General features: G+C 35.0%; 1 protein-coding gene across 1 annotated transcript in view; it reads right to left on the bottom strand.

The window, feature by feature from the left end:
* Positions 1-287: 287 nt before the first annotated feature.
* The window catches only part of ALKAL1 (ALK and LTK ligand 1), a gene marked incomplete at both ends in the record, with an annotated part of 32,416 nt that continues 15,069 nt past the window's right edge, over positions 288-17,634 (bottom strand). The window contains 3 exons of the mRNA XM_082752686.1: positions 288-352; positions 2,223-2,303; positions 5,582-5,663. Of these exons, the coding sequence (XP_082608812.1) occupies positions 288-352; positions 2,223-2,303; positions 5,582-5,663 (228 nt within the window). The remainder of the gene's footprint in view (positions 353-2,222; positions 2,304-5,581; positions 5,664-17,634) is intronic.

Below are 17,634 nucleotides of genomic sequence, written 5' to 3'. Positions count from 1 at the left end.
TAGTCTTCTCAAAATTTTGGTAGCAAGATGTGATCCAGAGCACAATTTTGCTCTGTAGTGCCACCTATGACTGGGGCATGTATCAGAGACATCTGTGCTTCTGTGTATTACCATGAGGTAGTAGGCAGTTCTTAGAGCAATCCCAGAACTGCACGTTGATGCACTGTTAATACAACATTTCTATATACACACCTGATAACAAGGTACAAATGTGGAGTAAATCATTAGACCATTAAATAAATAAAAAACACGAGTGGGAAAAAAATGATACTTACATAACAAACATCCTAGGACTGTGTACACAAAGGGCTCATTGCTAATCTTGTTAGCAACCTTGCACACCTTTTATAATCTGTAAAACAAAATTACCAACAGCAATAATGAATCTCATCTGCCAGATACCCTCAAAAACTGCACCAAATTAAATGTAGAACTTGTACTAGAATTTCAGGCTGTCTACACAATGAAAACATTCCCTGATGGAAATTCATGAAATTATGAGCACAAAATGCAAAATTATACCTTATCCTAGCTGAGGCCCTAGAGGAAATGTGAGAGATGTAAGCAGTTCATTTTCTACTACATAGTTCCCTCCTAAGAGGTAGAAGACCAGGTTCAATTCCCAACTTTACCTGAAGGAACTTAACTCATTACTTGGGATGTTACATGTATTCCTATACACAGACTATGAGGTACTGAGGTCAGGCCCTTTCAAACTTTTTTATTGTTCCACTTACTGTTAACATTAATAGGAATCCATATTTTCCATGTCTAAATAAATCTCAGCTATCAGATTAGAGTTACTAGTGACCTACTTGCTCTTTCTCTAGTGTCCTCTGTTCAAATGGCTTTCTGATGGAAAGACCGAAGCATTTAGTAACAAGGAATACTAAGTACAATCTTCTTGTCTTGTTTGATAAGTTTCTTGGTAAAACTTAACAGAAATTGTGTCAAACAACAAGGGACTGAATGCTAACCTGGGATCAGTGCTTCAGGGAATGTTTATAAAGAACTTAACTGTGCCAGTAGGACAGGAAGTAACCCATCCTCAGAAGTCCTATGGTAGCTACGGTTTCCCTGAAACAAAACAGCAAACTCCTCTAAAGAGACTGGAAAAGATTCTGGCTGTGATCAGCCTTGATAACTATCTTGAATGCTGGATAAATTGCAGACAGGTGAGTGTTCAACTCTTTTAGATCTACAGAACGTTTAAGGTTGAATGAAAGTCATTGTCTGCTTTGGGTCTGATTGAAGAAAAGGATAAATAAAACCTGCTTTGGCTTTAATCACATTTTTAGTATCTATGCTGATAGTTAAACTTAAAAATTAGTTCCTCACAGTTCAAACTGCAATCTTGTTTAGAGAAAAGTTGTTTAATTAGAATAGAAATGTTATGACTGTGTCATTTTTTTATGTTAAGTCCTGAAAAATTTCCAAAGTGTGCCATTCCATAGTATGTGCTTACACATCACTGAGATCCACATTTGCTAATGAAATGACATAGTTTATTCTAGAATAGAGAATGTTAACTTAATTGTAATGGACTTTTTTGGTTTGTTTGTTTATTTGTTCAATTTTTCTTTGTTTTATTCAGTTAATAACACAATAGAATAGTTTTCTTTTTCAGTAAATCTTTCTGACACATTTGCGTTTAGTCTGTGTTACAGCAAAACTTCTGTTGATCTCATAGTGGAATACTACTTGATAAGAAATGCATAGGTCAATAACAGAAATGATGAACAAACTGCTTTTTTGTTCTTTAACAGTGGGCATATTTGGATAATTGCCATCAGAAGCAGGTGTATAGTCAAAAACAACATATAAACATGCAATTGATGGTTAACAGAAGGTAGGGAGTTTTTCAGATTTCATCTTATTGCATGAGTAGAGCTAAGGAGAGTGGGAAAGAATGGCTTCATACCCCACGTCTGTATAGGCATGCCTGATTTTTTTTATTCTTTTATTTTTGTCCCAGAGTTTTCATTTCATTTATGTTAGTCTCACTTAGAAGGATCTCTGTTTTAAGCAGTTGACTGTAACTGCATTAATTAACAGAAATTAATGTGTGCATTAGAAGACCTTCAATGTATTCTGTAGAATATTGCTACAGTGAAGAGAAAACGATACAGAAGAATCAGCACACCAAACACTGAGCAGGAAAAGCAAGTTGCTTCTAAACAAGTATCACAGCTGGATTTTAACTGACTTTAGTTACAACTTACAAGCTGGCGTTGAGCAGTCCCTTGTGTTGTGATACAGCCGATGAAAGTGCTTGCTACACTCTGATGAAAATGTGACTGGCCCTATTTGAGAGTAAGCAGGAGTTAACCACAACCTTTCAATGTCATGATTTCGCAGCTTCAATGAATCATGTCATCATATAGAATTAACATCAAGGTGTTTTGATAAAATTATGCTTAACTTTATGCTACACCTTAAACAACTATGATGCAACACAACTATAACAATACTACTAAAATAACAGAAAACAATCTTATTACTACACTATAATGCTTATGATCCAAGTAACAGAAAAATTGAAGTGATAGACTGCCTTACCCTTGAAATTCTATTAATTCCAAGTTAATGGTACAGTTTGTGGTGAAAAATAGAATGTTGCAACTACAACGTTAGTTCAGTAGTCAGTATTATAATGTAGGAATAATGTAGAAGGAATGCAGATATTATTTCTGAAGATAGATAAAAGCAATATTTTAAGGAAATATGAGTTTCTAAGCCCTGCAAAGATGAAGTAGTTTGATCTACTAATGCTTCTAATTTGCACATCATTTAGAAGCTCTGTATGAATATGATGTGGGAGTTGAGGAGAAAAATAGAGCCAAAAAGTATCTAACAACCCTATCTCTCGTTGAAGCAGTCCTAGCAAGAAAGGGTGCACACCTGCAGAGGGCAGCATGTGTTTTAAACGTTTGGATGAGGCAAATCCCTGTGTGCCCAAGGTGTTGTATGCTATGTGTCTGCTCTTCCAGTCTCCCTTTTTTCTGGAAATTCAGTGTCATCGACCCATAACAGTATTTCATAAGAATATACAGCTACTGGTCCCCAAACCATGGCTGACATGCAACACTGCTTTGACTAACTTTCTAGTCAAAGAAAAATACTATATATTTCTGGGCAACAGTTATTTATCTCACCACTTGAAAGGTGGTTTAGCAGCCTCAAAATATACAGGGAGACAATACTCCCTGGCTCCCTGATAGTGGAGGTCAACTACCACAGGCTTGCAAGAAGATTTCTCCCTATGACAGTGAACTGACTTGAACATTGGGTATATTTTACAGTAATATGTAGATTTCATGAGATTTTTCAGCCACAAGTAAGCTTTTGAATAAACTGACAAAGCAGCCTTTGCAACTTTGAACTGGAAGATTGCTGCTATTTTTTATCTGAGTATGTAATTAGGCTCTCAAGAAAGTATGCAATTTAAAATTATCCAAGATATATGGAGATAACATCAGCTTTGTCACTAAATAAATTTTATGTCCCTTCAGATAATATATGATTTTCGAACTTTCCTTCTTGCCATCAAAAATAGGCTGTTAATTTTATTTGTGCCTTATAAAGCAATCTGTGTCAGCTGGTTTTTCAAGCTGAATTGATAGATAGCTTTATGACTCAAAATATTATTTATGATTGTTTCTACAGTCAAGAATTGTTACATACAGATCTTATTTGGTTTTAAAAAGTCTACTAATCTTGGCAAAGTACAAGCGTAGAAAAAATCTCTTAATCCTGAAACTCTACAGATAATGGACTGTGAAGGTAGTGTTGATTTCCCTTCCCTCTCCTCTTTTCCCCAACTCCATTAACTCAGGATGTCCAAATTCTTGCACTAGCAAGGACTATATTGGAATAGTTTACTTAAATAAGGTTCATAGAAAAAGGATCATGATTTGAACAGAATCAAGAAAAATACATTTAGGTTGTATTTTAGGAAAAAGACTGTGTATTACAGGATCTAATAAAGCTATGGAAAAGAAAAATCAGGCAGAAAACCCCATCACTGAAGATCTTAAGAGCATAATTAAAAAGGAAAAAAAAAATGTAGGAAGTAATTCTGAGCCAATAAAGAAATAAACTTCCAAGAATTTTGGAATGAACCTGCTTTCCTTATTCATTCCAGCTATTCTTAAACAAATAATTTCAGCAATTTTGATAGCAACTACCCATGCAGGAAAAAACTATTAATTTAATAAATGTCTCCAGAAACAAGCTTTTAAATACTTTTTGATCTTTTTCCTTTCTGTGATTTAGTATTCTCAAAATAACTTATGTAAAACTCGTGGCTGTTTTTCACTACTGTTTCTGAGTAATGAAACTTGCTGTGTATTCATCAGCTATCCTACTCAGATTCTTATGTTGATCTTGTTATGATGGCTGAGAAGTTTCCAGATTTAAATATGAAAAGGAAACAGTTAAATTATTAATATAAGCAACTCTTTCTTGTCTGTCCTCCCCAGAAAGTTAATTTCTAGTATTCCTGTGGTACATGGAATAACACAGTTGTACCTTGCATTACTTTTTCACATGAATTGACATTACTTTTTCACATGAATATAAGGTTCATAATTATTCTTGTTTACTGTGGGAGTGAAGAGGCAGCTGGGTGTAGCATTTCTCCTGTAGGTGTTGTTAGACTGGAGTTAGCTGTTGGCAGAAAGACCCTTACTGTCGTGCTTATTCTAAAGGTTTGAGGACTCCCCTGACATACAAAGGACACAACAAATCCTTTCCTTTCTTGCCAATGACTGTACAAAATTTCCAAAGAGGTAAGACATAATTATCTCAAATTCTATTTTGTTGCTATGTATTTCTCTAGGTTTTAGTTTCACTAATCCCAATAATACTTAAAATCACCAAGACATTTGCAGTGTCATACTTTCAGACCTTCATTTTTCTGAATTTCAGAACATTTGCAATAAAAAAGTAAAGAATCAGCACAAGCACGTTGATATTTTTGCTGACAGCTCATTTTGCTTACAGCCAGTACAATAATTTTCCCAGTAGTTACAAAACAAAATACAATAAACAAGTGTATGATATAACTACATCTGTTTTCAAGTACAAGTATTTGACTGCAATCATATTAAGTTTCCATATCTAAAATATCAAATGATTTTTCTGATTCATTTACACTGATTTAACACCCTTTCTTGGTTTAAATCCTTTCTTGCTTTGTTTGCTGTGTTAAAAAAAGCAAGCCCACATATATATCATGAGATAGAACAAAGTGTTTTGCTGATAGAGTGAAAATTTACAGTCACATGGATCTGATTCTGAAAGATATATGTAGTCTAATGAGTAGTTAAAATTGGCAGATTTAAAAATTGATATGGAAGGACTGACAAAGTTTATGGAGAAATACATATACATTTAAGATTAAAAATGTGATTAGAGTTCTTTAAAACATTCTAGCCCTAAATGATGGAAATATAACTTCAAAAATGTTAAACTTAGTGCATAACCTCAAAAAAGTTAACAGCATGACTTTTTTTTTTTTTTTGTGGCATCTTAGAATATACATCTGTGGGTAAAATAAAGTGCAAACAACTTGCCTTACCTGTAAAATGTTTTATGAACTTGTCTTTTAGACTGGAATCTCTTGGGAAAATTTCTAAAGAGAAAAAGAAAAAAAAATGTATCTATGTAGTATAGGAATTACAAAAAAAAAAAATAAATTAAAGCAAAATATGAGAAGTCTACTGTAATAACACAATAACTATTCAAATTATTCCAGGTATATTCACATATAATAATAATCTTCTTCCTGGAATAATCTTCTTTTAATCCAAGAAGAAATTGCCAAATTTCTTCTTGAAGAAATGTCAAATGGTCCTCATAAAAGCATACGTTATCATATTTTCTGTCGTTTGCACATCTTATAAGTTAATTGAGCTGTACTTTAAGAAAGACCGTAAATATTATAAATATGTTTTCATGTAATGACAACTGTTTGAGTACCTGAACAAATTATGTAAAATACTGAACCAAATACAGTATGTTGGGTATTGAAATTATGGGTACATGAAGAGAGAAGTAGATAGACCAAGAGTATTTCTATAGTCATTATTAGTCAAAAAATAGTATTCCACTCCTGGGAAAACAGTTGTGAATTTTAAAACACACCATTTTCAAATATGGTGCTTTTTCCAAAAAGTACAAGAGAAAGTACCTGTCTCAGAACAGCCACAAGAAATAGGCAGAAGAGAAATCTGAGCTAACACAAAAACTCTACTCACTAGGATTTATTTATTTATTTATTTGCAATAGGATGTTGCCTCTGGCTTACAGCAAAAGCTTTTGATACAAGTAAAAATTCTTAAAACTAGTGCATCTCCCTCAAGACTTATTTTTTCCACTGAAACTGTACATAACAGCTATATGCTATGTTAAATTTAAAAGAAATGCCTTTCTTAGCAGTAATTCTTTGAGCATTGCAATGTCTCAGCATTAGGACCTGCAGCTAAACATATTTATTCACTAAAAATATCTCCTGACCACTTATGCCATTTTAAATATCTGTATTCTCCTACTTTTTTTTTTTTTTTCCTAATTCACAGTCTGAATTAACATTTAGCTTAGAAGAGAGCAAGCTCCCTTACATACTATAGAAAGATGTTGTTCTTCTGCCAAAATAAATTCTTATCACTGGCCTTAAGCAGTTTCTCAGAGGTCACATGAGTGTATTTTTAGTCTGGGATTTTAAACTAAAATGTCCAAGTTTTTAGATTTTAAACTAAAATGCCACACTAAAGTGCAACTTAGCAAGATCAGGGGACCTAATTTACTTGAAAATCTCAGTTTTAACTCACGTCTATTTCATTTGTTTCCTAATTTCAAATGAAATATCACCCCTTAAACTTAGAATTTTACTGAAGTACTGTATGCCAAGTACTGATTTACTGATACCAAATACTTTAAAATTATTCAGAATGAAGCATAAGAAAAGATAAAATAGTGAAACAATCTGGATGAGTTTTGAATGAGATGCCTCAAGTGGACCAGTAAAGAGAAATAACCGAAGCCTGGTGAAGGCTGGTCAAGGATGACAGAAAGCCAAAACCCCACCCTTAAATACACAGATGGCAAAACAGGATAAAAGATTTGATACTCAGGAAAGGAGCTCAGGATTTCAGGCATAAACTGCAGCTGTAGCTGAGAATGAATGCTGCAGGGTCTGCTTCCCACAAGCAACCTCCATTGGGCTCAGGGTTCACCCCAGCCTGTCTACGCCTGTCCCTACAGGAATGGGTCAGCCATGTGCAGGGCAGCAGCTGAATGACACCGACTGCATGCCCACTCCTCTTCTGACACAGCTGCCAGCCCTCCAGGCAGCAGTCTTCTTTTCAACACGTGCCTATGTTTCAGCTTTCTTGAAACATTCTTTTTCTTCCAGTACAGTACATTTTGTAATGCAGTCAGTGAGTCCCTAGCTCTCCACAAAGACAATGTCAGTTCATTTGTATAAAGGGCACGGGGAGCACAGGTTACTGGAACACTTCTGTCCACTTGCTATAATGGCACAAGGAGCTCTATTAGCTCTATGAACTATTAATTGCCTGACACAAGCACAGTAATTTTCTTCTGCCTTTCAGCAGCATAGCTGGATGCTGGCACTGCTAATGAGACCAGGCAAACTATTTCTGCTATAGGTATTTTCTATTAATTTCCTCAACAACAGATTTCCAGAACTGTCCATGTTGAATGTAGTGAAGCCCTCCTATCTGTGCACAACTATGAGGCTGAGGTCTCAAAGGACTTAGGATTTAAATCAAACTAAAGAACATCCTTTTAGAATGGAATGGTTATCACTGACTCCTGACCAGATCACACTGCAACCAGAATCAGGATCTCAAGTCCATACAGGATGCTTTTATATGGTGATGAAAGATCAAGACAGAACCACTATGCTAGGTTATTTTGGCTTCTAACCTGCTCTTAGTTGCTCAGATCATGCTGCATGTGGTACCCGACACCTATTAAGACAGATATCTTAATAGCCATTCTTGCAGTGTATGCTCATATCTTCACAGAGCACGTTAAATTATTTTGATATATAAGTTTCATAAAGGAAAAGCAGAAACATGTAATAGCATACAATAACAAGATAGATTGGCAAAGTATTGCTAAAATCAAAACACTGTGAAGTAACACTGCAAAAATACAAAAGAAACAGGAAAATGAAAGAATGAAATGTAAGTATGAAACACACATGAACAGGAAGCATTGACTGGAGATGATTTATTCAATCCATTCTTGCCTCAAGACCATGCTACACAAACTAGTAAAGTACAGCCAGTATATATCCTATGGAAGAGAGTAACAGATTTTTTTATCAGCTGGGAGAACATTCAGACTGTGCCATTCTTGTGCACAATCTTACAAACCCTGCACAGCTCTCCAGAGATAATATATCTGAGTTAAAATGCACTTGTGCTATTGACCCTGAGTTCATCTTTATAATCTCAGATTATAATCATAAATAAAGTGAATTCAAGGTTTTCTTTTTTACCGACATGAGGACCTCTGTATGTGTTTGTAGCTTATTTCTAACCTGGTCCAAAATACTGCCCATCCTACACTGCTTCCACAGACAGCAGTGAATATGGACAGCTATTAATGGTGCTAATACAGATCTGCTACTAGATCTGCTGCTTAAAATACTCAGAATATAAAAATATAAGGTGAAAATAGAGGGATGTGACAAATGTAGAGTGTTTTCCAGCTCCACAGACAGAATGGCTAAGTTTGTACCGCGGTTTCAATCATAAATGATCCTTACTGTTAATTTTCTTAATCTGAGTTGTGATGCCTTGTAGAAGGACTTGGGACTTCAGGTAAAATGCAAAAAGGATGTGACAGTTTTATACCATGATTAAATGATTGGAATGGTGGTTAGTTATTCACAAAGCCTGCATGAGAGTAAGCAAGCTCTGAGTTAAGAGGCAGTGAGCAACAGCTGCTCCGGATCTCTGCTGTAACCATGATTTTGTTGTAAACTTTCCAAAGTTGATTTAAACCACTGTTGTAAAGCTAATGATGTAGAAAATTATTCTGCACACTTTTGAGTTTCTATTCAGTGTTTGGTAGCTGAGATGAATGCTTAATTTTTCACAAATTTGGACTTGCTCATCGAGAGGTAGAAAAACAAATAAGCCACAGCCATTGGCTAGGGCGTGAGCTCAACCTGCAATAGAGACATAGCTGCATCACCTTGGATGTGGATTTCCACTTCTGTGTCTCTCAGTGTTTGTGAGTTCAAATTGCAAAGCTGTGACAGCAGGTGCTGATTTTTTACCCTATGTTTCTACTGTCTCCAGCACTATGATGGTACCTGATGAATTCATGTCCTCCTGTAATATATATATATAAAAAAAAAAAAAAAAGAGAGATGTGCTTGCAGCACTGAAATAGGCCAAATCCCCACAAGACAGCTTGTCAGCTTGGGGCATCAAAGCTCCACGTCTTGAGGTGATATCACCTTAGCAGAAAAAATCAAGATCTCAACTTGTTTGTGTCCCCAACAGGCAGCCTTTGCCTATGTTAGCTTACTCAGGGAAGCTCAGGCTCTGCTTCATTTTCCTAGTCCCTTAACCCTTCTACGTAAGAAAAAGAAATCTTCATCAAGAATCATCATCTTCACTTTTTGTAAGAATACCCATGCATCTAAAAATAATAAACAATAAAAGAATAAATGATAAAAGGCACATTTTTTCAATTTCTTAAAAAAAGAAACAGGGGGTGGGAGGGGGGATAAACACTAAAGCATTCTTAAAAAATTTTGTGGCAGGTAAATTCTTCAGGAAAACATAAGTGTATCTAACAGAACACAAAAATAGAAATTACATTATTTGTTAGATTTAAAAACAGGTGCTAAAGTGCTCTTCAAATCATTCTTCAATTAAAGTATTCAAAGCCTGGCATTTTTAGCCAGCTTCAATAATTTTCCATTTTTCAGAATAACTATTGTTAACTCAGAATAGCCACTTTTATTTTCTACAGCATTCCTCAAAATTACATGTCAAATGATGGAACAACAGGCTTTTCTGGTTCTTATGTTCTGCACTTCAAGGAGTTACCTAAGACAGTTAGCTAGACAGTTAAAAGACTATAAATGCACAAAAAACTTGGCAAATACACATAGTCCAATGTAAGGTCAATAGGAACAATAATGTATCTTAATATATCTTACAATGATTTATATTATTTATATTTTGTTTAAAGCAATTTTATAACCATAGAATTTATAATTAAAAAATGTTTTATTGTGTATTTTCTTTTTTGTCTATAAAACAACAGGAAAAAAATATCAAAACAAACAAAAAAATAACTGCCAGCAGTGAGATGCATCTGACTTTTATTATAAACTCAAGCTTCTGAAAATGTTGTTTTGACATGAAAATAGCATATAATTCTTTTTGTTCTTCATAATATAATTTCAGATCAATAAAATGGTTACAAAACAATATGTTTTAGCAAACCTTTAATTAAAAGTGACATTTTGAAGGACAAGACTCTCCAAAGGTTCAGCTTAACACAGGCTGTATTTGTTCACAGGAAATGTGCAGTGGCTGAAATATTATTGTCAGCAAAACTGTCTTTAGTTAAAATAGACAAGTCCCATTTAATTAAATGGAGCTTTTCTTCACTAGAGACTTCTGTTAGTGCCTAAAGATAGCAGGTCTTGTGTACTGTGACAGTACTACAAGGTGTAACAGTTTGCATACTTGCAGCAATGCCAATATGGATTTAATTCATGTTAAAAAAAAAAAAAAAAAAGAGAGAGAGAGAGAGAGAAGAAAGTGATAAAAAGTCTTAGTAAAATCTTTCAAATGTAAATTCATAAAATAACTAGTAAGGTGTCAGAAGAACTTAAATAATAGAGATGAAAATAGAAAAAAATAAGAAAATACCCAAGTAAAGAGATATACCTAAAAGATGAATGAATGGAAAAACATTGCAATGACAGGATGAACGTATCCTCGGCATGGTAGCATTTTCTCTTAAAAATAAATTAAATCTTTACAAAAAATCATTAAAAAAAAAGAAAAAAACCACATAAGATATTCAAAAACCTCAATGATCCAAATAATCTCTCCTCTGTATGCCTTAACTATGCAATGATTTCTACAAATGGTAAGAAGCAATGCACATCCTCAGTGTAAAGTTAAAAAAAAAAAAAAGTTTACATTCATTTTAATAAGATTATGTTGTGTTGTTGAGTAAACTATAGACATTTGACTACAGTCAGTGTCACACGTGGGAATCACATGGCAAAATGTCCTGTGAATAAATAGAGTGTGAAGCATGCACCTAGAGATCTGATCCAGGTACTTCTCCTAGATGAAGACAGTGATCCACGACAGTGGGCTGCTGTCACAGGTTGTCAGTCCCATTCCCTGGCTAAGGCATTTGCCACATGACAGCTTCATGGTGCTTGAAAGAATGGCTCCTAACTGCAGCAAATGTTAAGGAGAATTGAATTAATTAACATATACTGCTTTCTTCAGCTCCCTGACCAATTAAAAAGCATCAGTTTCCTACTTTCATTCTTACACTTTGGCAGTGAACTCACTGCTTAAATCCCTTACTCCAGGTTTCATGGCTGGACAAAGTTCAATTTGCAAAACTGAGATATTCAGTAGCTTTGGCTATGTTGTAAATGCTGGTTTTATATGCTGCTATTCCAATGCAAGCAGAATGGTATTACTTTTTGTTCTGCAAACAATAGCCATATTAATACAGATTTAAAAGTTTCTGTGGATATTCATGGTGTCTGACACATTAGAGGAACACAGCTCTTCATTGAAAATGGGTGACATTTGTAGTCCCTGCTTAGGGACTACTAATTGATTCTGGGGTCTCTCCAGGAGTGCTCCATATCCTTAGGACAAATTTGTGGTTACGTTACATCTCACTTCACAGACTGATATTTCTAATGCATTTTCTACTGCTCTTTCCCATTGGGAGGCAAGAAAAATATTGCTTTGTTCAACAGAGAGCAAATCTTTCCATCTTTTTTTTTTTTTTTTTTTTTTTTTTTGTATTTGAAATAGCTGCTTTATGAGAAAATATCTACTTAAACAAAGCAATTTAATTCTTCTCAGTCTCCTCATTCACGGTTTCTATCAATCACATAAGCTCTATTTCTGCTTTTGTTTTGCATTTTCCCCCCAATTTTTTCATAAATAAATCTTCGTAATAATTTCTAATTGTCTTAGCAATTTGTTTGTTTACACACACACATACACACACAGACTGCTTTCCCCCAATAGATTTGCAATTCATTCCTGTAGACAAGGGAAAATATCTATTTCTGTGTGCAGTTCCAAGACGTCACTGTGTTACTACTTCTGTTAAGTAACACACACAGTTCCCACTTACTGAATACTTTTATTTTGAGACTTTGATGTGTACACACTAAGTTCCACAGGGCATAGATGGAAAATGAGTCAATGCTCCAGACAGATGCATTCCTTTCCCTATGTAATACCATTGTTTGAAATTCAAAACTTACCAGATGCCTTACCAAGCGTTGTGTAATGAAGATTACAATAAATTAGAAAAGATTTTTAACATTTTCTATCCCTGTTTGCTCCACCAGGTAAAAAAAAAATAAAAATAATAATAAATACCTGGTATCTTAGTATTTTCTGAAAGAAAAAAAAAAAAAAAAAAAAAAAAGGCCTCAAATAAACCCCCAAACAACGTTACTTGGTTTCGCAGAGATGACAGCATCTGTTCAAGAGAAAATCCTGAGTTAATCTACAACTGCATACCACTGCCATCTACTGAATGTAGAATATGCTGAATGTACTCATACATACCTTTCTGCTCTGAGTTTACTAGGCTTCCCACTTACTCTATGTAAAGGGAGCTCTTTCCGTTCTTGCAATACAAAGTTTACTCTAGAGCTTAAGGGTTGCAAATAGAGCACAATTAACAATTCATAATGAATGACTTGGTCAATTTATCTTTTACTTCTCCAAGGGTAGACATAAACAGCATTGTAATCTCTCTGGATTTATATGCCGTCCACAAAACCTTTGTTCAGTACATTGACTTTATTTATAGCAAATATTTGGAATGCACACTGTGATATTTGACTGTACCTCATTAGTCAAGTCCTAAAATGCTAGTTCTGCTCCCATGTCAAATAAATGCTTCCACACTTATTTATTTTTCCAGGTTTGAACCTGTGCTTCTAAGGATACTTAAACCAGTGACTGGAGGTTCACTTTCCCTGATATTCATTCCAGTAATATTTTTCTGATGTGAGGATGGCAAAAACTACTCCATTTACATGCTGAGTAACTGGAGTATTGAAGTATATTTTCAAATTCTCCCCACTCTAGTTATGAATAAAATATCTGGTGGTACATATACTAAATAAAGTTTTTATTCTGTGACACTCATTGCACTTGAATGATGAAGTGGGTTGAGGCATCAGTCAGTTTAGATGTACAATGGCATGACTGTAAAGTGAAAACTGAACAGGGCTTGCATTCACTGTGATTGATCCAGCTGCCATGTCAGTAGCCAGTGGCAAGAGCACTAGATTTAAAACAAAAACAAAACAAAACAAAACAAAACAAAACAAGTGCAATTCTTAAATGTGCTAAAGGTAAAAAGAAGCACCAGCTTCTGAAGTCTCAGCCTGTCATTTAGTCATGATTTCTATATGTTTTTTTTTTCCTTTCTTCCCTTTTTCAACCCACCACATGCAGTGCCAGTCACCTGTTCTTATCCCAGAGAATCTACTTGTCTACATTATCTATTTCTTGCTCACACTGGTAAGTCTTGGTATAGCAGTCATTCCCTTAAATCCAGGGTGATTAATATTCATAGACAATTTGCAAGGGTATATTGCAAATACTGAACATTTTCAAAAATACACAAAGTTACTGTACAAAGGGATTCCTAAAAACAGATGATAAAAACAGACAACAATTTCTACAAAGCACAGTAATGTGAGAAAAGAAAAACATATAAAGAGCAAATAAATAAATGTCTCCTAATTCAGCATGCATCTTTTTTGTTTGTTTCTGTAAAACTATATGTTTATATGTCCTCAGAACATTTGTTCGAGAGATTGACATCCATGCACAGTTTGGAATACCATTATAGTTTGGGTACTTCAGATTTGAAATAACCAATTTCTAGTTCATCTTTTCTTTGGAATGGAATAATTTATTTATTTTTTCTATTTTTTTTTTTTCCTAAAAGTAGTCTTGAAATAGTTTGAAGTACTGGCTTTTTATGTTGGCCAGGGTCAAATTCCACTCTAACTCATAGCTGCACAGTCCCCCTCATGCATCAATGCCCCATTAGTGTAATTGCAAGGGAACTATAGAAGAGGTTTTAGACTCAAATATTCTTAATATGTGTTATTATTGAGACATACAGGTGGATACCAAGAAAAGAGATGACGAACTTTAGGCACTTGATTTCATAAAGTTGGATGTATACACTTTATTTGAATGATGGGGTAGTAAGCTCTGTTTTAAAGAGCATGGAAGATTCTTTACATTTTAAAAATATAAACAGTAGCACACACACACAAAACCAAAACAACAGTAACAACAAAACAACAGCAGCAACAAAACACAAGGCAAATGCAATTTGGAATTTTCTTCAGGAAGCAAAAGGATATTTATGTCTGCTAACTGATAAAACAGGCAAGAGAAGTCTTACATTAGCTAGGACATGTCCAGTTCTTTTAAAAGTTTATGAACAAAATTCTAGAACGTGTTGCCTGAAATAACAGAAGGCTGAATTTAATAAATCCAATAGGTTCCAGCAATGATTCTAAGTGTGCAACACTATCTTGAAGTCAACAGGTAACTACCTCACATATGTTCTGTGTGCTATTATCCCCATTAGGTCACAGCCCACAGTGTCTAAGAGGAATTTCTCTTACCTCCCCTTTAGAATTCCATTTATGAAATGCTAAGTATTACATAGAAACTATGCAATAGTTTCTATGTAAATATATGATGATATATTTACATAATATATATATTATGTAAAATATAACTTGTAAATATATGATGATAAGCCACACAAACATGTCTTTTTTTACCTTGAAAATAATAATAAAAAAATGTTTCCTATAGTGTTTTATTGCTAACTCCCTCATTATTTGTTTATTTCCAAATCAGTAAACAGGGTTAATTTCTGAATTAATTCAGAATGTGGCTCTTTGCCACACTTCTAGGACAGGGTAAATCTACAAAGAATGTCTGTTTTCCAGCTTCTTTTTCAATGTTTCAGATTGTAAAAAACTAACGGCTTCATGAAAAAAAAAAAATAATAATAATTTTGGTGCACATAATTAAATAGATGGCTTTAAAAAAGTGTGTATTTTCAGGTTGCTATTTCCAAAATACAAAAAGCATAATTCTACTGTATTCTGCAGTCTTAGAAGGCATGTGTGCTTATTTGTATGAGAAACCAAAACTCATTCTCCCTTCTACAAAGGAAAATCAAAATTTTATATTTTCTACACTGCTGCAGATTCTTCTCCATTCACCTGAGATAGAAAGAAAATGAAAGTAAAGATTGTCTCCTTTTTGAAGTGAGGCCTTTAGTCCCATAATCATTGTATACTCCTGCTGGATCTTAGAGGCCATAATGAAAGCAGTGTCCTGTCCACACTCCTGTGTTATTATAGCTATCATTATGGTCCTCTTGCCAATGTAGACCCTCCCAAACACAATTTGTGTGAGAGCTGCCTTCATTCATAAAGGTGAAAGGAGATGAAGGTGATACAAAGTCCTCAGAGACAAATGTGTGTGTCTTTTTTTTTTTTTATGCTTCAAGGGAAATCAGTCCTTCAACAGAAACTTTCACAAAATCAAAAGAGGAACAAACAAAGTAAATACATATAAATTTTACCCGAGTTTGCTCTTTTTCTTTTTATGGTAACATTACTTGGGAAAGATACAAATGTACTTTCTTTTATAATCCAATTTCCTGACTTAAATCTACAGGACAATCTTTCAGACACCACAACTGCTCTTATTTTATCAGTTTCTCACTCCCTGTGACCAGCATTATCATAGCATATAAAAATGAAAGCACCTGTGACAGTAGAAGACAGCAGCAAGAACACGCATCCAAAAATAAGAGAACAAAAGTAGGAGAAATAGGAATAGAAATATTTGGTGTTCATCTTCTGTCACTATAGCACCTACACAGTATACAAGTCACAGGAGATGATCATCTGCTTAGGATTCCTGTCCTCACTCATATCTAAGTTACTTCTTCAGAAGTTGCAGTGGAAAACTATTTTTCAGTAAGTTCCTCCAGCAGTCTGAACATTGGAAAAACTTGCAGTCATGGGAAGATGATAAAGACTAGCTCACATTCACAGGAGAGATCCAACCAGCTGCTGTCTCCAGTCTTCTGTGTCCATGCCCTACTCTTGCCCAACTGTTGCAACTTGTTTGTCTTCTTCCCTCTCCACTCTCCCTTTGGCCTCCTTGCCTTGGCTGGTCTCCGCCAAGCTGTGAGTGGGAGCAGGGAGTGACAGGAATAGTTAGCAGCAATCGTTGCTATGAAGACAACTATTGGCACGAACAGTAATTCCAGTGAGGCCTTCCTATCTCAGCAGAGCGACGACTATTTACAGCCTAAAAGAGGTTGCCAGCCTCCAGTTCAACACCCTCTTAAGGGCAATGGATTATCCCTAGAGTTGGCTCCTGCAAGCCTGGGCACTGAGCTGTGGGAAGGACATAACCTGAGACTGGAGGAAGCTAACTCACTTGAGCTGCAGAAGCAGCATTTAATCACATCTGAAGGGCTAGGATAGGCAAACAGGGGATGGGCAGGATAGTTTTGCCTGTTGTGAACTGGGTTTTCAACGCTGGTAATACTATGTTCTTCCTCTCCCCCAACCCCCACTTTGATTTTTCTTTGCTTAACTCATTAGTGAAAGGAAAGTAGTTGCTAATTATGTCCTCAGAAAAAATTTCAGAAAAAGAAATCACACCCTGATGCTGGTTAAAAGACTGCTCTTTTATTGATATTATCATCATGAACTTGTACATGCTTAATTGTGGCTGGCCAGGGGACAGAAGTTCTTGTCAGCCCCTCCCAACCACCACCCTCTGATGCCCTCTGTGGTGTGAATGCAGAAATCAGCACCTACAAAATGTTCTAAATCAGAATATTTCTGCCAGTATCTTATATGTATGTCCAAAAATATGATACTAAGTAATTTCTTTATACTTAATTTATAATGTCATCAGTTACATGCTGTAACAACACACATTCATCATCCACATGGAATTTACAGAAATACATGTCAGTCTGCAAATAGCAGATCTTTTCAGACACTTTTCAGTCACCTGTCTACCAATATTTCCTTCTTTTGGTAGAACTACATGAAGGCTCTTAGCCAGGTAATCACTGCACACGTTGCCTTCTCCCAAAATCAGTTGCATGTGTGAAGCCTTCTCATAAAATATTTCAGTTCTTTCCGAATGATCTTTTCAAGTTTTCAGCTTCTACCATTTTTCTTCTGATCCTGCGAAGCCTTCATGATCAAACAAGGGTGGGTATTTTTGTTTGTTTAGTTTTATTTAATAGAAAATTTAAAAATGTCAAAGA

The sequence above is a fragment of the Aythya marila genome, assembly GCF_965140915.1.
Source record: "Aythya marila genome assembly, chromosome: 2".
Lineage (NCBI taxonomy): Eukaryota > Metazoa > Chordata > Aves > Anseriformes > Anatidae > Aythya > Aythya marila.
This window is presented reverse-complemented; position numbering and strand designations above follow the sequence as displayed.